This window comes from Plectropomus leopardus, chromosome 3 (genome assembly GCF_008729295.1).
Source record: "Plectropomus leopardus isolate mb chromosome 3, YSFRI_Pleo_2.0, whole genome shotgun sequence".
Lineage (NCBI taxonomy): Eukaryota > Metazoa > Chordata > Actinopteri > Perciformes > Serranidae > Plectropomus > Plectropomus leopardus.
Window position 1 is genome coordinate 25,001,819 of NC_056465.1, and position 17,478 is coordinate 25,019,296.

At 42.2% G+C, this 17,478-nt stretch overlaps 1 protein-coding gene across 6 annotated transcripts in view; it reads right to left on the reverse strand.

Annotated features, from left to right (window-relative positions):
- Positions 1-600: 600 nt before the first annotated feature.
- shdb (Src homology 2 domain containing transforming protein D, b) overlaps positions 601-17,478 on the reverse strand; it is a 30,923-nt gene continuing 14,045 nt past the window's right edge. For 5 of the 6 annotated variants that reach the window (XM_042516462.1, XM_042516430.1, XM_042516455.1 and 2 more), the window contains exons 5-8: positions 9,770-9,847; positions 8,816-8,990; positions 5,424-5,543; positions 601-2,024 (exon numbers count right to left, since the gene is read on the reverse strand). In XM_042516462.1, the coding sequence (XP_042372396.1) occupies positions 1,838-2,024; positions 5,424-5,543; positions 8,816-8,990; positions 9,770-9,847 (560 nt within the window). In that variant the 3' untranslated portion in view covers positions 601-1,837. The remainder of the gene's footprint in view (positions 2,025-5,423; positions 5,544-8,815; positions 8,991-9,769; positions 9,848-17,478) is intronic. The other variant, XM_042516436.1, reaches the window with a different exon arrangement.

Genomic DNA, 17,478 nt, shown 5'->3' on the forward strand with positions numbered 1-17,478 from the left:
GTCAAACTTGGGGAGTTTTTTTGCAGTAGCAGGAGCTAATCAATGGCGCAAACAGGCTCGTCAGGCTGAGAAAGACCAGAAAATTGCCAGGACAGTAGCTCTGGAGCGGCTTTTTAGATCCATAAATAATCTCGGATGTGAGGGATTTCCACTGCCGTGACATATCCATCGGGTTGGAGTTTTAAAACAGCTAAATATTTGGAGCAGACGACGAGCAGATGTACATTTATGACTTTCTCAGGGGACATGAGTGGCTTCAGATAACAGATGGAAATATTAGACATTTTGGCACGTGCAATCCAGAGACAAATGGAGTCCGAGGAGAGAGAGCAAATTATTTGAACTGATAGAACCCCCATGTAAGTACATCTGAGCAGTTTTCATGTAGCTCCTCAACCCAACTATAAGAACAAAATGTTTGACTCATAAGTTTCTGCAAACCACGTAAACATTCTACCTTATTATGTCATGGATACGTTGAAACGTTACTTTTCAACAATGCTGTGGTTAACAGGTGGTTAGGTTTAGCTACAAAAACCACTTGGTTAAGATTAGAAAAAGATCTTTTTGGCATAAAAATGTTTTGGTGGCACAATCATGGCTGACAATGCTACCGATGTCTCCCTAAAAGCAGCCCTCAGCGAAAATAGGTTCCAACATACATGTATAACTATGTCCTTTTAGTATATAATAACCTGAAACTAAGAATAATTTTGTTTTCAAGAATGGGCCGTTTATATCTATATATGGAGCACGCATTTTTCTGTCGGTCAACGTAGCTCTCTTACAGACTTGGCACACAGAAAATTCAGTTCTGCAGCCTCACTGCTAGATTCAACTAAATCCTACACACTGGATCTGTAAGTCAGTGAAAAGACAATAACAGCAGTGACAGGTTGCTTCTTTTTTTCTTTTTTTCTTTTTTTTTACAAACCCAGCATTGTCTACCAAATGCAATGTAAGCAACAAACAAGAGATACAGGTCAGCGAGGTCAACACAAGTACCAATACAACACAGCTTCTCTGTTGATCACGATGAACAATCAACAAGTAACATAAAGAGATGTGTCGAGCAAGTCCTCCGCGTACAGCAGCATGACAGTGAAGAGCCGACGGTGAAAATGAAAATGAGCAGGTGTGGCTTTGTGTAGAAAAGCATCTGAAATATCACTGCTGTTGGTAAAAACCTTCTCTGTGAAAATAGCTCCTTTATTTTTTAATGGAAAATAGGAATTTTCCAGTGTTTACAAAAGGGTCTCCAAAGTCCAAGGATGAAAAAGATTTCTCGTTACTTTTTGATTTATAAACACGAAAAATCAGCAAAATACGACAAGTGAGGTTTTCACCTAACAACAGCAATATTTTTTTTAACCAGTGTCAATGAGGTGTTTTTGTGGAACAGCAGTAATTAAATCTCCTGTAAACTGGGGCATCAGTACATTCAGATTATACAGACTTCCTCCCAGCTACAGCTCTGCAAACTTTTTCCGCATTTCAGTCAGCTGTGAAAGACATGTAATAAGGAGAGGGAGAATTTCACATGTCCCGGAGTCAGCCCCCTCGGTTCAACAAGGAGATGAGAGAGAGAGAGGAGTTATAGCAGAGGTGGCCTAAAGTTCAGGTATTGCATTTCGTGTGAATCAATCCCCCCGGATGTTAGAGACACTTGGCACAGGTACAACAGCAGTGGTGGATGAGGGCATTCGCCCCTGGTGTGTTGAATCATCAAAAGTCGTCTAGTCCAACAAGAAAAGACGATTGGCGGTCCGCTGGGAAGATCCCATAAAACATTCAAGTTTTACATGTCCGGTCACGATGACAAGGTCCATGAGGAGCGTCAGAGTGTTTGCACCAGCACAGGGAACAGCAGGGACAGATGCTCGGCGCCTCGGATGGGGAGTTTGTGTGTAGTGTAGAAGTGGATGACTTCAGGGATGGTGTCAAAGGGAGGGCTGTTTTGTCCCAGCACGTACTTTCCGTCTTTGTACTGGGTGAACTTCATGTGCATGAAACCCTGACAGCTCCTATGAGAGAAAAACAGAATGCCTGAATGGACTGAGAAAAAGGAAGGAGGCAAAAAAAGAAAGAGTGTGAGAGCTCTAATATGAGAGGGAGAAAGAAGTTGGGGAGAGGAAATGAAAGAGGGATGACATGAAATGTGGGGCACATAAAACATCATGTAGCCTTCCACACATTTTGTCAAATAATGACACAGTGGAAGTGACAGCCTGGATTTATGTTCACGTCTTTTTTTTTTTGCACTTTGAGAACCTGATTCTAACCAAGATTTAACACCATGTCACAAATTAGGCAGGACGGGACATTATGATGGATGGATGAGTGGTTTAATAGCACATGGAGGAAAAGACGAGGCCACAGAGAGTGAGGGAGTGAGAACGCTGGACTGTGAAAGTGGCTTAGCCGAGAGAACCACACACCCTCCCTTTAAGTGCCATGCAGCCACGACAGGACTTCCCCTTTAAGAGCCAGCCAGTCATGATGTATGTCTAATTATAGAAGCAGATGGAAAGACAAGGGCTGAAACTGGTCATTGTTCTTGTAAATCAAATTAAATTTTGAAGAGCAGTGAAACCAAAAGAAACACTGACTACAAACAGCCAAACAACAGGCAGTTTATGATCGTCCCACTGGCCTCCAGAGCACTGAGAGCCAGATGCTTCATCACGCCAGCGCGCGAGTTGACAGCGTGCTTTCATCCAGTCGTGTTTGTATTGGGGACTCTTTGTATCTCACGGTACATTACCAGTGCTCTTCCATAAATATGCATGTTGGTTTAAATCTGGCTGTTTCAGCGCTGACTCACATCTTAATTTTGTCTCTGTTAAACAGCCTTCATCATTCCTCCCTTTGTTCATGGTACTGTGTAATCTTACAGTAGGTGTGGTTGACTTTTTCCAAGGAGCACTACATTGAAAAAAGTGCCTGATTATTTCACACAGTTTAGCGGATATCAGTTGTTATTACACAAGCTGTCCTTCCTGAAGAGTATAGACATCACACTATCAGGATCCAACAGGCAAACCAGTCACAACACCCTGATTACAACTAACAGACTGCTTCTTTACAGTCTAGACACAGACATGATGGAAATTATATTTGCTGTCAAACTGCAGACATGATTTTTTTAAATTTATTTATTACAACTTGGGTCTTATTTTCGTAGCCACTTCAATCTGTCATGACAACACTGTAACCATCAAAGAAATTGCCCACATCTAATCATTAACCAAACAAGCCAGCGGTTCATAACCATATTATCTAAACCACTGCGTTAACAGGTGAAACCCAAAGGAATTAAGTTTCCACCAATCACCTGGCTAAAAGGCTTTGCTAGGTGTTTGAAGGACAATAACAAAAAAAAAAAAAAAAAAAAAACTTCCCCACACACTCTTTTTATTTATACAAAAGCTTTCAGTCATAAAGGGTTCTCCGGGCATACAAGAAAAACAAAATGCAAGAGCATTTAGGTTTACATTTCAGTAAATGGACCTGATGCAAAACATCAGACACAAGATTACGCTCAAGGATATTACAGTCCCTTGGCATGCGCGGACTACAAAAATGAAGGACAATGAGTAGAATGTGTAAGATGCAGAAAGGGAGAACAACATTTAAAACATGTCGATGTTGTGCTTGTTGTGCGTGTTGTTCAAGCACAATTTCATATATGCTTGAACAAAAAGTGTGCACAACATACAACAAACAACACTGGTAACTAGAAAAGTGAAGTAGAGAGCAGATCTCCGCCAAGTGGCTCCCCAGACTGATCGCAGTCACCCCAGAGAATTCCTTTAATTCAAACAGAAGCATCTCAGAGGCTCCCAGAAACGGAGAAATGTTGTCTTTTTTTTCTTTTTTCACCGCGTAACTGGACTTTGAACAGTATTGACTTTTCCTGCAGGCTACCACACAACAAAGTAGGAAATAACAACAATAAACACAGGAAAGACCAAAAAAGAAACCACTAAACTACATAGCCTGTTTACACACTTACAGAAGAAGCATAAATCTCAAGGAAAAATGACCAAATCAACAAAATCTGCAAGTCTACAAAATCGAGCAGGCAAAAACGCTCAGCTTCTCAAATGCTCCGAGTGAAGACGCTGCGTAAAGGACAGACAGATTGCAGCCGGACCTGTGGCCGGTGGATTGTCCCTTCTGGCTCCCTTACTGTCAAGATGGTGGTAAAGATAATGAAAGGGGGGATTTATTCATATTGTATAATATCCAACTTTGATGAGTCAACAGACAAAAATTTTCTGTGGATGTCAGTTTTAGAGACAAGACAAAGGCCGAAATGTGACCTGCAACGAATGAGGTAAGACTTGTTGTTTTTAGCTGAACTTCTGTGAGGAGTCAGCAGTCAATAACTGTATAAAACAATTATGAATCACTGCGATCATGAGAGGTCCTACTAAGAAAATAAAAGCTGTATGAAAGAAACCAAAGTTTCCCTTTAAGCTGATTACAGAACTAAGCGGCTTGACTCTTTTCAGATTGTGCCATGCTGTTCTTTCTGTTCCTTTTCTTTAACTTGAGACTCTGAGGGTTTGCTTCACAGAGGGACATTACCACCTTCGAACCAAACAAAAATAATAGATTTTGCATATCGTGAGAGATATCACTTCTTTTAAATCTTACATGTGCAAGCTGGGGAGTGCATGTGCCAGTAGTGACCTTGTTGCTTGAGCAAATGTGTGCGTGTGACCGTGTGTGTGTGTGTGTGTGTGCACGTTTGTGTCAATCCAACTCTACTCATGTAAATGAGTAATGCATGAGCTTGTTTATATGTCAGCCCAACACAGTGTCACTCTGTGCCTCACCCCCTCCCTTCTCTCCCTCATTCCCTTCTTGTGTGGCCCACAGAAGGTAATTCATATTCATTAGTGATTACGGGGAGGATGATGTGTGCACTGAAGTGTGCTCTACCTGCCTGATTACCACTTAGAGGGCCCGCTGGGGCCACATAGGAACGCTTCATAGAGGGGCCAAGGATGGGGTGAGGACAGAGGGATGATGGGAGGGCGGTGTGAGGCCAGGGACGATGGATCATGGTAGTAATTACAAGGGAGAGATTTGACCAGATAAGCAGTACTGCGCCCTGCAAATGAGTATCGGGAGAGGAATCAGTGCTGCAGTGATCTTGAGTGGGGGTGACGGGGGAGACAGAGGAAGGAGAGACAGATGGAGAGGTGTGTAGACTGCGATATGAGATCAGCAGCTCAGGTGGCTTCACACACACTTCACAGTCACATGGCAGAAAAAATGATAAGCGTGCAATTAAATTGTGAAGCCATTTTTCGGAGAATGATACTGAAGGTGCTCGGGTGTTTGCTTCACTTGTTGTGGTAGGTCAGTGTTTTGTGTGTGTGTGTGTGTGTGTGTGTGTGTGTGTGTCTTACCGTAGAGATAGGGAGTAGTCAGAGCGATTGGTCTGACTGTTCCTCACCAGGTAGCTACACTCTTTACACAGCGTTAGCAGCGACTCGGCCTCCGAACGCGACAGTGAACCGTGGTACCACCTTATAGATAAAACACACACACAGCCTCATTAAGACATGGTAAAATATGAATACCTTAAGTGTGAGTTCCACATATTTTAACACCTTTAGCTGCTAGATCTTAACACTGGAAAATAAACTTATTTTATCGACTTGATTCCATTAATTTTTAATTAAAGCAGTATATACAAATATATAAAATTAGCTGTCAATAATCGTTAACACAATAATAAAAGAGGTACTTGTAAGTAGTGTGAATGTTTCTAGAGATTAATATTTAAGATAAATGAAATACAACACATAATTCCAAATGGCCTCTCTGGCCTCTATTTTCACAGCAGTAAATTCTCAGTAACAGTCGTAACACCATGACGGAGTGTGTTCTCGCATTTGCGCTGGCACACACTATTGCCTGTCTTTCAATCAGCACATGGTCTCAAACATTACACTTGAACAACAGCAGTGTCTCCAACCACACGAGCATCTCTGTGAAGCTGCACTTTGGCACAGTGGTGCTTTGAGCTGAATGTTCATAATAGTGAGCTAACATGCTCACAAAGACAATGCCAACATGGTGGTACTAAACAGGTAATGTTCTTAGCTTAGTATATGTGCATGCTAATATTTGCAAATTAACACTGACAACAAAATACAGCTGATGCTAAAATGTCATTAGTTGGAGGTATTTAACCATAAACATAAAAGTATTTAACATATTCAGATTTTAGCTGCTTTTGATGTTGCAAGCTGAAACAGATCACCAAAGTTTAAGATTTATAGCGAGGATTGCATGTACCAAATGTTATGGCAATCAGTTCCATAGCTGTTAAGACACTTCTTTCAAAAACACAAATGTCAACCTCATGTGGCACTGGAGGCAAAATCAGGGGCCCACCAAAGTCATTATCATTCATGCTCTAGGAAACATGAACGTCTAAACAAAATTTCATATCAATCCGTTCAATAAGACGAAGATACTAAACTGTCTTTGCCCATGGTCCACTTTTGCTAAATGACAGGAGGCGAGAGGTGAGACGCAGCAGCCCTGCACAGATCAGGTGTACACACACAGGTGTCTGTGGACTTTTTGGGCCTCAGCCTGTACCGCTGTTAGGGGTCTAGAGAATCCTCTGCTGCTTTTTTTTAAAATAAACAACCTCTATTATGATGTTTATCTGCACTCTGGCTTCTTACTTGCATTAAAAGTGAACTGTGAATGAATCTATTGTGAATTAGAAAATGCTCAGTGGGCCACCTGCACTCTGTCGCAAGCCAGATAAGTTGAGTTTCACTGCAGTAAATCAAACAATTAGACAAACAGACCAACAATACCATCTTTTTCCTTGGACACGACTTGGTTAGGTGTGCTGAATGCTACAGGTTGGCAGTGATGCGTTTTCTCTGTTTAAAGCTGAGCTGAAGGAAAACACAAAGCTCATAACAGCCCTTAAGAGATCATCAGGGAGTAATGGGGCATAATAATCAACTGCCACCCTCAACTGAATGTGTGCGCATGAGCATGTGTGCTTAAGGGGTGTCATGTGCTCGGATTTCATTAGTAAAACGGCCCTTTATGTGCACAGAAACAGCACATAAATTACACCAATGATGTCTGAAATTACAAGACCAAAGTAAATGTGTGTTTTTAATGTTCCGACTTAATTAGTTCTCTCATTCTAACCTTTCGCAGTTCTGTGAGCTCTGATGAGTGCTGCTTAGCCGAAACACGTAACTGTTTCTTTTTAATGTGTCCACGCCTGTAGCAGATCAAAGCGGTGCAATATCCAATAAAATGCATTTTTGGCTTTATTTGTGAGATGTCAACCCAGTTCTTCCTAGAATATTCAAAATCACTTTAATAACAATGCATGACACAGAAATGTGCATAACAGCCATGCAGAGACATTTACAGCTCACACAGATTAATAGTTTATGGTATTAAATTTAAATGTACAAATAGCTGCATAATTTAGGTCTGGTTGATGCATTTAATTATCACAATTCAGAAAATTGCTACAGACAAAATGCCTGGTTTAATCCCTAATTTTTGTGATATGAGAACATCTTACCCCTTATTGTACTCAGATTGCACCATGTGTACCTAGTCAGTCTAGCACAGCATTGTGGGTATGCATATGACCATGACTATTACTGCCAACAGGGCAATTCTTTATCCTGTATTAAATTTAAGGTAGACACAAATTTAAAGAGACACTTAAACATTACCTATCAAAAGTCCCTGGTATGTAGGTGTATTTATCTGATTAAACCTTTCAGTCCACATGCAATGAAAGTTAAATTGTTTGTTCTATTGTTTCAGTACTGTGAAGTATTTTCCAGTGAAATTGAAATTTTGATTTGTGTAAAGTTACAAGATGGATTTCAGTATCATTCCTTCACATTTGACTGGACCACTAAAAAGTGGGTGGGTTTAGAGTTTAGTGTGATATGGAGCTACAGCAGCCCGCTGCTAAGGGGACTGTTGGCTCCACATTTCCCTTTCCGTTGGATCACGAGGAAGACGAGGGAGAGAGGAATGAATAAGACATTTTTTGGGAATGAAAACAAAAGTTTTGCCCAATGATATCAAAACACACATCTCTTACTGTCTCTCTCCATATTACTCTATAAACCAGATACTACAACCCACAAATGGTGAAGTGCAGCTAGTTAGCTCATTGCTTAAAGACTCAGTTGACTGGATGAACTTTTCAAATTTCTAGGTGCAGGATGAGTCAACAAATGTTTGACGATGTTTTGCAAAAAAAATGGGGATATATCACATATAACAAGAGATAAATGATCAATTTAAGCAAGGACACGATTAAAACTGGAAAAATGTTATTTTTCATGAATGGTGACATTAAAGGATTTGTGTATAGGATTTAGTGGCATTAAGCAGGAAGGTTGCAGAACTGAAACTTCAGTGAGCCAAGTGTGTAATATAACTATGGTAACTGGCACAAAAATGTGAATGGCCCTATCTAGAGCCAGTGTTTGATTTGTCTGTTCTGGGCTACTGTAGAAACAACATGGCGGACTCCCTGAAAGAGGACCTGCTCCATATGTAGACATAAACAAGTCATTTCAAGATGACAAAAACACAATTATTCTTATTTTCAGGTGATTATATGTTAATGAAAACCTTATGAATATTATGTGCCATTTCTGCCAATAGACACTCCTGAATCCTACACACTGGATCTTAAACGCAAGTGTGGCCTATACAACATATGGCAACTGATATGTGTTAATGAAGCTGCTGTGGGTTTATGGAAGACTTGCATACATACACCTGCTTCTCCAGAGGCAGAGTCGGGTCCACTCTCTCTCCCACCATGGCGAGGCCTTCCTGCGGCATCCGAAACTTCATCCCCCCTCCTGCCAGCGGGCTGGACCGGGGCCCTGGAGGACGCAGCCGTTCTGTGGGCGACGAGGAGCGGTCCCACTCAGCGCCATCAAACTGTGCTGTTGGCAAATGGGGACAGAAAATGTGAGTCAGAGTATTTACACAGCGCTATGATCAGAAGGGATTAAACCTCACAGTCAGACCCGAGTAAACATCAGACATCCGGCGATTGCAAAACCACGCATGCAGCAGAGAGACATCTCATGGATGGGTCAAACTAAAGGACAGCAGGTCCCCGTCTGACAGACTGCAAAACTATCAGCATCATCACAATTACCATCATCAACATTTTTATGAGTCACAGAGGGCAGAGCGAGACAGGAAGTTGGCGTCTTCTCTGCTTGGCTCTGGCGCAAGTGTTTGTCTTCCAGTAGACTACAGCGCAGATTACTTGATCTTGATTCTATTTTGGAGCAAATTACGTGCACAGACTGTAGTGTTATTTACCCCTTCTGTGCCTGAATTTGGCAAAATTCAATCTACAGAACTTGTAATTAAACATTAAGTGTACCATAGCCCTGAAATGAACAAGACAGACATCTTAATTTACACGGAGCTTCTCATGCGTGGTTGATAGAAGAGAGGACTGTGGAAAGATGGGAGAGTTTGAAACTAAAAAACAAACAAACAAGCAAACAGACAACACAACAGTTGCAACAGGCAGAAACAAATGCAGGTGATGCAGATGTAGGCGGCAGGGGGGTTTCAGGATGGAGGTAGAGCAGATGTAGAACAACAGCCTGGGTCATGAAGGTCAGGGTGGCTGCAGGGGCGTGGTGGGGGGGGGAGAGGGGGGGGAGGGGGGGGGGGGGGGGTTGTGGTGAGGGTGGAAGGTCACCTTGCTCTCTGAGAGGGGGCTCCTCCTCCAGCTGACCCACTGGGGCAGGCCAGGGCAACTCCGACAACTCCCTCATTTCTAATAGAGGGGAAGGGAGCGGGGAGGAGGCGAGAGAGAGAGAGAGAGAGAGAAAGGGAGCGAGAGAATGAGAAAACAGCAGATGGGCTTGAACAAAGTTAACTAAAGGAAGATATGCAAGAGAAGAGGTGATGATTAAAACGTGAGACTGAAATCAGGTGCAAGATTTTAATGTGAGGAGAGCGAGAAGTGAGATGTGGAAAAAAGGGAAGCCCTGTTGAGAGTGGGTGAGGCTGTGCGTGCAGATGACAGAAATGTGGTGTTGTGAGATGTAATTAACTATACCTCCTGTCATGAAGGAAAGTAATATACCCTACCTCCTGTCTCTTTGCTTCACGAAAAAACATAGTCTTTAGATCCTATATTTACCGTCGTTTATCATGTGCGATAAAACCGAGGAAAGCAAAGAAGATGAAACAGAGGACAGGTGAAGTCAGAGGCTGCATTATTTATAGTCATTTGAACGAATCCACTTTAAGAAACTGTCTTGCAGCAGTGGATGCAATGAAACAAAACGTGACTTTATGTGCTCTGCAACCCACAGCGCAGTGTGACAGATGAGCTGAGGAGCGCGGGGGTTAGAATAATGCTCTATTCACTGTCCTACCTACAGTAGGAGAGCAGCAGAAGGTGCACAGAACTGAAAATAGCTCATTATCTACCATGGCAGGCGAGCGTCTATTTTAACAGTCATTACTGCAGCCTTACACACACACGGACACACAGGCATTATGCGATTTGCCCGTTTCACACCGTACATTCAGCTCCTGCTCACAGCGAAAACGGATTACAAAACAAATAAAAGGAAAAGAGGGGTGACGTCTTAATGAGCCGACAAATCCAAAGACCCCCCAGGCCCGCGACATCAAAGGCCATTTGAATGGGCATTTGGAGAGAGACCCGGGCTGTACATACATGCCGCTCTCCCTCCCTGGTTAATTATTGAGCAGGCAGACACACTCCGCCACTTTCTCTGGCTCTCCGTGAATTATTGATGCATGGCGCAGTACAATGGCCCCATCTGGAGCGGGCCGCACCTCCGCTGAAGCCAGGATTAGAGTGTGGCCTGGCACCCCTCAATGGGAGACACGCACGCAAACACGCAGGTACGCACACACAAACACAACTCCCCGAAAACACCACCGCTGCCACACTCTGCTGCCTGTCCGCTCACCACCACATCACATTTCACACCTCTAATTTTCAAGCAAAACGGAGAGAGGCGCATCAAGAAGTGTAGAAGTGTAAATGAGAGGCACACAAAAGCAAGTGAAGGGTAACAAGAAAGGAGAGAGAAGGAAAGGAGACAGCCAAAACAATTTATTACAGATCAGAAATGTGCTCAGCCATGTGAGCGGGAGATAAACTCAGGTATTGGTGTCACACAGACAGGGAAAAGTTACATCAAGATTCCTCTCCTACCACTTTTCCACCAAATTAGCTCTGGTGTTTGAACCAGTTCTGTTCAGGATTCTTGGAACCTTTGTGCTATCTAGTGAACCAGCCTGTGTTTCCACCAGTTTTGCACGGAAACACTGCGAACAAGGATGTGTCATCAACAGACAGCACAATGTACAACAAAAGTAAAGAGCAAAATCAAGGATTACACTGATTACCTGTGAACTTTTGTTTGTTGTTACAGATAGTTGTATCCCCCAAAAAAGCATGAACCAGCTATAAATAAATCCACTGCACACTCACATTCCTCACTCACCTTCTCTATCCTCTCTTTCCAACCTGTAGAATATGATGCTTATGTTGTCACAGTTCGTGCTTCAGGTAAAGGAAAACTTGTTATATTATGGTGCTAGTTGACCACTTCTGGTTGAAATGCTTTGAACAGTTCAAAATTAGGTATGAGAACAGGAATGGAACCAGGTCCATGTTGGTGGAAAAGGGGTTTCCTTCAGTTTTTGGGTGGTTGTTGTGTCTCTTAACAACTAAACTGATTTGCATTCACCTTGCCAAAAAAGTAAAATATCTGTAGTGAGATTATTTCAGTGGTTACTACTGTGTCATCCTAATTGCTGATTTTTGCTTTAGAAAATGACAATTTAAACAAAGTGCTTGTGCAATGCGTTTCTGGCATCCAATTAATTTATTTTAGGTGACACACAATAAACTGAAATAAGGCAGATCCCTCAACTAGCCGAGTGAAATTCCTGTCTTCTGGGCACAGAAAATTGGTAGCTTACTTGTCACAGCAGGTAGTTAACAGCATTCTTCCTGCATCTAAGAAGTCTATTACTCCCTTATTAGAATAGTAGAATGAAAACCAATACACGACGGGGTTCTTAAGTCCAGGATTAAAGCTACAGTTGGTAACTTTTATAAAAAATAAACTTTTTTTCATATTTCCTGGCATTATCACTAAATTTACACAGCATTAAATGAGACAGATAGTCTGTGAAAAAAATCATTCTCGTCTACCTATTCTATTGCCTTTTAACATTTCTAATAGCCTCCTGCATATAAATAAAATTAACCAATCAGAGCTGAAGTGTCTGCTGTCAATCATGTCAATCACTGCTTGTGAACAGCGGTCAAACTTTTAAAATAGACAGCATTGATCAAATATGAATGGTTAATATACCTGCACTTGTATAGCTGTTCACTAGTCATTCTTGACTTCTGAAAGTGCTTTCACATTAAGAGTCACTTTCACCTACTCACACAAATTCATACACTGATGGCCCAAACTACCGTACATGGAGCCACCTCCTACTCAGTTTTTAACCATTCAGACACACTTACACACTGATGGAGCAGCCATCAGGAGCAATTTAGGGTTCAGTATCTTATCCACGGATAGTTTAACATGTTGGAGGAGCCGGGGATCCACCCACCAACGTTCTGATAAGAGGACAACACGCTCTACCTTTGAGCCACAGCCACCCTTTAATCAAGACCATGTTATTGCATTGCCTAATTCTCACATCAAATATTATGAGTAACATAATTTGATGTACTGCTTAGTTGTAAAATGAGAAAGTTTGTGATGCAGCCGCGATGTTGGATTTGACTGGAGTACCAAGCACCGCCCACCGGCTGTACCAACTTTATCATTTTACAACAGTACAGTAAACTAACAGTACACTAAAATATGCTTCTGTATTTGAGGTGAGAGACAGGCAGTAAAGTAACATTATGTTGTTTCATATTTGATCTGCTCTTCCTAGTGTGACAGTTTGACTGCAGTTCATAAGAAGTCACAGAAATGACTGACAGCTGCATTAGAGGCTCAGTGGTTGGTTTTGGTACGCAGTGGTAGATTCTATTGAATGCCACTAGAGGCAGTTAGAAGAGGGGGAAGGACAAGATTTTTTCACAGCACTTTATCCAGAATATAGTGACAATTTAAGCAAATATGACACAAAATTATTTTCCACAAAAGTTACCAACTGCAGATTTAAATCTCAATATTTTCAATCCATCAGAGTGACACATTGTAGATTTTTGTACCTGTGGCTCATGTGCACACAAACACACACACACACATGCACACACAAACACAGACCAGAGGCAGCAAATAGCGGCCAGACATCAAACAGACAGAAACAAAGGACAGAAGACACACAGTAAGTATTACTGGTTTGAATCATTTCACAATCTGTCAGAATAAATCAAACCTATATCAAGAAAACAATTTTTATACACATCTCTGTTAAAACCACATTCTCTTTCCCTTTGAGTTAGGGTCATCCGTAAAATCTGCAGGCTCCACCAAGATAACCAGGACTGGTGAATTTTCATCCACGGGTTACAATGGATCACTGGCAGCTCTCTCCATTGCAAAAGGCTGAGCATACGCACCAACACACACACAAACCCTGTCTGAGCTTCTCACTCTGATAACAAAAGGCTGAAAAGCTAACACACACACAAACACAATCACACACACACACACACACACACACACACAAACACACACACCATGTCACTCAGTCACTTGCAGGGAACATCTGGCTTCCATTCACTTCTAATGGGAACCTGTGGATCTGTCTTACATAGAAGGCTGTTAGTGCTCTGCTTTGTACAAGACAATGAGACACACTAATGGTTCAGGGACAAAGGCACGGTCTCATCTGTGCCTTTATTCATGATTTGTGCTTCAAATCTACACTGTATTCATTATACATGCTGAAACAAAGAAGTGTGTCTAAATCACTTCTGTCTCCAATTTTGACCCAGCTGACGAAATGGGCAACAGAGGTAATTTGTGCCATGTGTGCCTCAACTACCTGTTAACAATTACCCAAAATGATCTGAGGGGGGAGGGGTGACCAGACCTTTCTGTGCTGCACACAGGAAACATCATCTTGAGTGACGGACAACTGACTTTTCAAGCACACCAGCTGTTTTCTGTGTCTTGTAATAAAGGAGGAGCAGACAAAGACAGTAGTACAGCTTCATTAGGTCCAATAATGAAGACATCTGTTTTTCAAACAGCCCTGGCATCCCATCTTCTCTCTGTACACAAAGACCTTCTGCTGGGCAAAATGGCCCCCATAAGGACTGACAATTAACACCTTATGCCAGTGAGGAAGACGACAACACGACTTCATACAAGTCCCCCTTTCATAACATAGATCCACACCAGTTTAATTTTTATTTTAAGCATCACACATTTCTTGACAATCCTGTCTGTGTTTCCAGACATTCATTATATCCGTTCCCCCGTGGCTTCCTCCTGCACCGCCTTTCTCTCCATATTGAACATCCCTCATTCTTCATCTCCCCTCTTTCACCTAAAAGTGGGGCATTATCTCTCTTTTCATATTCCCTCATTTCTCTCCTCTCTTGCCCTACTCTACTTCCATCACCTCTCAAGCCGTCTCTCTCGGCGAGAGAGAATCACAAAGGACATGCCTTTTCATTAATGTCAGTAAAGGTTGCTGCTGAAGGAGAAAGAAATGCAGCAATGGGGAGAGGGAAGAGGCGAGAGAGAGGAAATGTGACAAAGAGGAAAAGGAAGAAAGAATAAAGGACAGAGAGCGACAAGAGACCCTCGACTAAATTCTAAACTCTAAACTGATGAAGAGGCTGGTCAAATGCCCTCAGGGCCTGCATAGAGCAACGGAGAGCAGCATCACGTCAGAAATGGAAATCTAATCGTCCTTTTTTTCCCTGATGCACACATACAGTGCACATTTTCAGTCTCACACACATAGAACAACCCTGTCCTGTCAGAGCACATGCATCTAGACAACCAGACACCACAGATTCAAACACTGACCATCTGTCAAGGTGTCTTTGCAAGCTTTGCTAAACCAAGCTTTTGCTTCAGTGTGCATTAACACTTTAAAAGCACCCTTCAGCATCCAGCCAACTGTGCTATTTACACAAGAATAGATAAAGCATGATCTGATGCTCCGGATGATTTTTGAAAAGTTTTTTAAATTTCTTCAGCATGTATCTCTTACAATAATGATCTGCACAAATTCATATTCCTCCATTTTGATTTTCAATTGCTGATTTATAGATAAAGACTAACAGTCTACAGCCACAGCTGCTCTGTGAGACTACAAAGGCACAGCAGGGCTTTGAGCTTAAAAAAGTGTTTCACTGCTGGAAAGACGGTCTTTTCACAAAACTAGGCTGTCTGTGTTGTAGAATGTTGCAAACACTTCTGAGGTTGGTGATACATGACCAGAGAAAACAGAGAAAAAGGGCTGTGGCATTCGCTTTGGTTCTAGGGGTAGATAATCTACAACTACCAGAATGCACTGCACCAAACACACCAATAAATACCGCTGGTGGGTGACATAATGCCAGTTGCCGATTAAAAAACAATATGGCAGACGGCTGGTCACAAATGATCTTGTGATACAGTTAAACGGTAAGTTAAAATATGTTCCTGAAAACATTTTATGGCAAAGCAGTAACAGAATTGCTGGTTATATTTGATCATCATTAAAAGTTGACCATGTTCAGCACTTTAGTCTAGCATGTTAACGTTTGCTGATTAGCCCTGTACATGAAGTAATGAGGCTGATAGGTATGCGATTCATTTAACAAGCATCTGGTAATTAGCAAAAGTACTGGATAAATTAAAACTTTAACCTAATGATGGCTTTTCATAAAAGTAAAGGGAGCACCACAGTCATAATTCACCCATAGTTTACAGGACATTTCACTTACAACAAATAGGCCAACTTCATGGTGGCGCAAAATGAATAGTCAGGGGATTACCAAAATCAGTAGAATTCATTCTCTGGGGAACATTAATGTCTGTCAGGTCATCCCTCCAGTAATTATTGTGAGGTTTCACTCTCGACCAAAGTGGTAAGCCAACCTACCAAAGTGGCAGTGGCATCCCTATAGCTTTGCCACAAGCATAGCTAAAAAAATGACTCAAACTAAATGGGCAGTTTCCTCAACAGCCACTTGTTTGTCATAAAGCAACGTCACTGCATATCAAACAAATCGTCACAGAAAAGGAAAATAAACTATAGGATCACAAAGACACCCACTTGATCGTCTTTTTGTGCTGCAAAGAGTGTCCGAACTTTTTCTTTTCCACCACACTCTTGCTTTTATGACAAACACATTCATACTTAATAGCTTCCCTGCACAGCCACTGTTTTCGGCTGTTGCCTAATGAGCAGCTGCACTGGAACAAGTGGAGGATAAGTGCTTTTCTCAATGGCACCATAATAGTAATTTCTAGGGGTGGAAATGTTATTCATTCACCTTCCCTATCCAGATATCCAGCTGATTTGCGGCTCTCTTATCACAAACCATGTTTAGATGACCAAGAAACAGCTCATGTACTGCACTACAAAACTTACAGACATGAAATACCTGAAACGCCAATTTATCTCTTCATTAGTTGAAACCATCGGAGAGATAATGAGATTGTGCCTTTCATTAGCTCACTAATTGGCACTGAATGGTTGCGGGGCCCATCTCTCACTACTGGACTGTCCATTGACTTCCAGGAATTAATGACTGCAGTAATTTGAGCTGGACGCCGGTGACTGGCAACAGCTTTCTAACGCTGCAATTAAAACCCACCAAACTGAGAGAGGCCTGTCACAGCCGACCCCTCGGGCAGATTCACGCTCACACAGCTGAGCAGAAGAGGATATCCGATGGAAAAATAGAGGAAAATGCTTCGGAGGCAAGCTTATTTTTGATAAGGTTTGATTTGAAAAATAGCCGCAGAATGCAATACTCACCCAGGCGATTACATTTAAGCATGGATAAGCTGTGAAAATCATAATTAGAGAGATTCTCCTCAGAAGCGCTTGCATGAATGCAATGCACGCAAATCCACATACAATATGCACCAGCGATCCTCCGTACCCCCCCGCCCCACACACATCCACACACTCATTTGTGCCAACATGCACACAACCTCTTCTCACCCTTGAATTAGGGACCTGATAATCAGAGCTAGAAGTTGAGAATCCACATGTGTGTGTACATGCAGTTGTGTGAAGGTGATGATGAGGGGCTGGCGGCAGATTGCGATGCCCCCCTTTGCCCCCTGTAGCGGGTTATCTGAGCGAGTGTGTCACATCCATGAGGAGGGAGGGCTGTGGGGACAGCCCTGTCACTGCCACATTGGTGTGTGTATATGTGTGAGAGAGTGTGCCTACGTTAGCGGATGACGGATTGCACTCTGC